We start from the raw sequence: 5573 nt of genomic DNA, 5'->3' as shown, positions 1-5573 counted from the left end.
CAGAAACAATTGACTTCTATGTACAAATTAGCTTGACTTCTTTGGATTCCCCAATCCTTCTCTTGTGTAGATTGATGGGAGATGTGGCCAAGATTTATCAAGCCTTGGAGAGTGATAAATAGCACAGTGATAAAGTACCAGCCAGTCAGCTCCTAACTGCCATGTTACAGGCTGTGTTTGAAAAATGACTTCGGAATTGATTTTGTTGGTATCACTTTCCAAAGCTTGATAAATTATGGGCCGAAGGGCTTTATCGCCCACCTTGGTTAGATCAGAGGTTTTATTCTGCGTTTGGCTTATTGCCTTCTGTCTTTTTATTGATGATGGTCACCATACAATATCTTTCCCACTAAGTTGTGTTACTCATTATAAGCTAGTATTATTCCTTAGAGCATGACCTGCAGATAGAGCCTTGTACTCTGTTATATTCACTAATGAAACCCACTTGTAAACCATCTAATAGAGTACAAACCCCACCATTTTTTCTGTTTAATATTTAACATGCTGCCATGTGTTTATTATTTATTTTTATTTTATTTTTTTTATTTATAATTATTTTATAGAGGGACTTTTATCATGAGAAACCCACCTTTCGAATGCCATTACCAAACAAAGGTAATTATAATCACAGTATGTATAGTGTCAGATGTATTATACTGCTTATAATTGGGGTTACATACATGCAAATGTTGTATATATTTATTTATTTTTCTCATGTAATGTTGGCTTACACAGGCACCATGGGGCAGGGTTTCTTAAAGCCTGACCTTCTGGGACTGCTAACAGGGCATGTTTTCCAGGTCTTCTAACAGAATCACAAGTGAAATAACTGCCACGACCTGTGTCCATAATACACGTGAGCTGCAGATAGGGACAGAATATGGCAGATGTTGCTCTTTACCTGTAATCACTCAGTTGACTAGTCAGTAATACAATTTAGAGGTAGGGCAGACAATGAAACTATAGAGCTGTACAGGGGAGAATAAAATGGCTAGACTGGAAAGAGATGGTACTCCATGCTAGTTTGTACAGCTGTGGTGCGGTTACTGCCTGTAGAATGACCACACTTGTGAGGTTATTACGTTCAGTCAGTGCCCTCTTCTGCTGGGTAATGTAAGTTGTCAAATACCTTATATCCTACCCAAGGAGCTGCTATTTTAGGCCATTGAGAGCTTCCCCCTGTGAGAGGCTTCATAGTGCCCAATCCTCTATAGACTGTACCTTGGATATCGACCTAATATTATATGTGCTGCAGCCCTTATTACTACAGTGAGGTAGGGGTCAGTGCTGTAGCTGTGGAGTCCCCACTTGTTTTGTGTCCAGCTGCTAGCAAGTCCGGTGACCCTCCATGGTCATTCACCAGTAAACCCAGGTATCCCTTTTTCTTCCATAAAAGTACAAGGCGTATTCTCACTAAAGTAGCCTCAGAATCTAATGTAAAATGACAGATCTGGAAAAACAGGCACATTATCTAATTGGCTGTGTGAATAAAAGTGACATTATCTGAACATGGGCACTTATTAAGCACAGTCAATCTAGTGCTAAAAACCCAACGTGTAAATCTGGATCTACTTAGCGTTGTTAATAGACAACACTATTGCTGGTTACTGCTTCCTCACTGAGCTGCCATGGGTTATGGGCTATTGGGCTGTAAAAGGAACACCTCTCTGGTAGGGTTTCCTGGAAGACACCAGAGGGCTCTGTATAACATTGCAGGAATACAACCTCTCTTTTTCATCTAATTAAGAAAAAGAAGAAAGGGGGAAAAAGTGCCGCTCCCTGGCAATAATGAGCAGGGAGTGTACTGCATCGCCGACCTGTCTAGGTCCTCTCTGCCCTCTGGAAGCTTGGTCTCAGGCTGCTAGTAGCAGATTCATTTTTCTAATTGAAAGTAAATTATTTTGATATTGAACCATTTGCTGAATGCAGCTGCGAGGCTAATTTTCCTTCCTAGACGTTCATCGTCTGCAGACTCTCACTGTGTCCGTCCCTCCATTGGTTACCTGTATTCTACCGTATTCAATATAATATACTTTTACTCACACACAAGGCTATTAACCATACGACACCAACATACATCTCCTATCTCAAAATATCTCCGAACCCGTCCCCTTCACTTTTCACAAGATCTATGTCTCTTATCCTTACTTGCTCCCATGCACGATTACAGGACTTTCTGTAATTCACAGGACTCTGGAATTGCCCTACCACGTACAATAAGACTCTCCTCTAGTCTCCCAAACCTTCAAGCATTCCCTGAAAACTCACCTATTCAGACAATCTTATCAAATTCCAGAACCACTCGCATTACCTTCATATAAGCTTTCCTATCCAATTATATCACCACAGTACAGTCCACACATATCCCTCACATATTTTCTCTTTCTTCACTTTTTCCCCTTCCTCCTGACCCTGGTTCATCATTGATGTGATGTCATGCAGTCCACCAAGAACCTTTGCTATCTGGTGGACAACTATGCACTAGATAGCACCTTTCCTTGTGTATCAATGCCTTTTTCCCCATAGAGTGTAAAGGGGGGTACTCACGGAGCGATATTCTAAGCAATCTGACTAGATTGCTTAGAATATCAGCATGATCGCTCCGTGTGTAGCCCCCTCAGCTATAGCCATCGCTATCGCTGCTGCTAGATTGGCCTGCATGCAGGCCAATCTAGCGGGTCGCTCACTTCACCCGCTGGGTGAAGTGAGCGGCCCACCGTCTCCCCCCGCACGCTCGGCGGGTGAAGTGAGCGGCCCACCGTCTCCCCCCGCACGCTCGGCACAGATCGCGCTGTGCTGAGCGGCGGGAGAGATGTGTGCGGAGCGGTTCGCTCAGCACACATCTCTCCCCACATCGGCCCATCTATATGGGCCTTAAGATTGCAAGCAGGGCACTCCTACCTCTGACTGTTATTACCCAGTTTTTGCCTTATCATTGCGTCCAGTTGTAAAGCGAAACAAAATTTTCTGTGCTATATAAGAAACTGTTAATAATAATTTGCTTTTGTGTATCCTGAGATGGCAGTAGCACAGGATAGCCCATGTTACATGTACTCCAGCCATAGTTACTGCTGAGAGCTATCACCAGCTGCAAAGCTTCATAAATTAGGGGAGCAGCATTTCGGAAACAATCTGGGAACTTTAGTAAGGAGTGTTTTTCTCTAAATATGTTAGTGTGGGGTGCTTGGACTACTCGCCCTTGTAGAATTCCATAGCATAATGTCCATAATGCATAAATGCTTTTTAATTGCCCAAAGAGGATGATATCACAGACCAGAAGGGGACGCTGGTGCTAAATGACAAACTGATTTAGAATCTGCCTCTCGGTGGTGACTCTCCCCCATATAAATTCATTCAGAAGTTAATAAAATCTAACACCACCGGGCTCTGGTGAAATCATAGTAACTTGTACATATGTTTCCCTGTCATTATAGACGCTACAGATGAGTCATTGATTGGGAAACTCTTCAAAAAGGATAATCCAGAGACGTCCGATGACGAGGAGGAAAAAGATTATTATTTTTCAGATGCCTCTGATGAGGAAAAATGAATTTTTTTAATTTATTTTTTTATTAACCTTTTATGTAAATGCAAATTATATTTTTGTACGGATTCTCTACCTGGTTGTAGAGGAGACTGTAACGGTAAATGGCCTTTTACTCGGGCTGCAACATTTTATCTGTCCTGTGCCTCGTTGTGCAGACCCATCTTTAAAATGTGTAAAGTGAACATTGTAATTTACAGTTTCTAGAAAATAAAGGATTGTTCCTGGCGATGATGGATATATAGTATGGATAATAATAATTAAAAAAAAATCTAAGTTATAAATGTAAATAAATCTGAGGAGCTTTTTTTTGTTGGTAGCAGTCCCCACACACAAACTGTCAGGAAAAAAATGGAAACTGCGCTAATATGATGCACATAGAACATATGTGGCCCAGGAGTACTAAATAACCACAAGTGACTAATTTGTAAGTAATAAAATACAGATTGTGTGTCTGTGTTCTACCCTCCACATTGAGGCTTGAACGGTGGCCCTATTTGTGATTGGTAGGAGGCTCCCTCGTGCTCACTTTGATTGTGATATACACGGCACTGGAATCGCTGCTTTTACTACCACATCCTCAAAGACACTGATTCCATTTCAGTCCCTGACAACTCCACATCAGGAGTGTTAACCAGGGGGAGTCATTCCGAGTTGTTCGCTAGCAGCTTTCGTTTGCTGCGCAACGATCACTCAAAAAAGTCTCTAATGCGCATGCGCTTTGTACTATTACAACGAACGATATAGTTTCACAAAAGGTCTAGCGAAGCTTTTCAGTCGCACTGCTGGCCGCAGAGTGATTGACAGGAAGAGGGTGTTTCTGGGTGTCAACTGACCGTTTTCAGAGAGTGTTCGGAAAAACGCAGGCGTGCCAGTTAAAAAAAAAAAAAAAACCCCAGGCGTGGCTGGGCGAACGCAAGGAGTGTTCGTGACGTCAAAACAGGAACTGAACAGTCTGAAGTGATCGCAAGTGCTGAGTAGGTCTGAAGCTACTCTGAAACTGCACAAAATTATTTTGTAGCCTCTCTGCGATCCTTTCGTTCGCACTTCTGCTAAGCTAAAATACACTCCCAGAGGGAGGCGGCATAGTGTTTGCACGGCTGCTAAAAACTGCTAACGAGCGATCAACTCGGAATGACCCCCTATATGCTGCCATATACCCTTGTCTTTATATTTTTTATGTAGCCCACCTGGGCACATAATCTGTATTGTATTTTATTACTTACAAATTAGTGCTGCATTTCATTATGACAAGTGTGTCATCTGGGTTGTAACTAGGGAATTTGTGAATACTAGTATGATACTCTGTAATACTATGATACTACATTAACTAGTAACCATATCTCCCACTCTTTTTTGTATTACTTGTACGAGACTGGATAACTCATGAGTGACCATATATTGAACTATTTATATTAGTCTGGTATTTTGCATGATCTCGCTATACATTTACTTTTGGGATCTTTAACACTTATTACAAACATGGATGGTTTGTTATCTGAGATTAACCAAATGGCTGCACTTTGTATATATAAACAGCCAGACAAAATTGCAACTTTGATATGATACATTGCATAAACAGGTTGTTGCATTCTCTGTGTTGATATGCACATGTTACAACCTTAAACAGCAATTTTGATCTGTTAAATTAGTGAATGACTATACTGCACTTAAACCCATGTCTTAATAAATATGTTTTAATAACTTTCTGGACACTTACCTTTGATCTTAATTTCTGGATTGTCATTGGTGATTCAGTGAACCCGGTCTACCACGGGAGTTCCTCAACTGGTGGGACACTACCCACTGGCTAATGTCTAAAAGCAGATCAACTACACTTTTTCTCATCTAAATTCTTTTTCGTGAACTCTCATCGACGATTCAGGAGATGTGCTTATTTGGATGTCCGTGACCTACTATCATACCTAACTGTGTATGCCCAATCTCGTCCGATCTTGGAAGCCATACAGTAGAGGGCCGGGCCAGTACCTGGTGGGAGACCCCCAGGGAATACCTGGTGTAGTAGGTC

The 5573-nt window shown here is 41.7% G+C and overlaps 1 protein-coding gene and 1 pseudogene across 6 annotated transcripts in view; both read left to right on the top strand.

Moving 5' to 3' along the window:
- Window positions 1-5263, top strand: part of LOC134980629 (mis18-binding protein 1-like) — a 142888-nt gene extending 137625 nt beyond the window's left edge. For all 6 annotated transcript variants that reach the window (XM_063947531.1, XM_063947530.1, XM_063947527.1 and 3 more), the window contains 2 exons: window positions 564-615; window positions 3435-5263. In XM_063947531.1, the coding sequence (XP_063803601.1) occupies window positions 564-615; window positions 3435-3550 (168 nt within the window). In that variant the 3' untranslated portion in view covers window positions 3551-5263. The remainder of the gene's footprint in view (window positions 1-563; window positions 616-3434) is intronic.
- Window positions 5264-5455: 192 nt separating this feature from the next.
- Window positions 5456-5573, top strand: LOC134981721 (5S ribosomal RNA; annotated as a pseudogene).

Source organism: Pseudophryne corroboree, chromosome 12, assembly GCF_028390025.1.
Source record: "Pseudophryne corroboree isolate aPseCor3 chromosome 12, aPseCor3.hap2, whole genome shotgun sequence".
Taxonomy (NCBI): Eukaryota; Metazoa; Chordata; class Amphibia; order Anura; family Myobatrachidae; genus Pseudophryne; species Pseudophryne corroboree.
The sequence above is the reverse complement of the archived record's forward strand: the minus strand, read 5'-3'. Positions and strand labels throughout refer to the sequence as shown.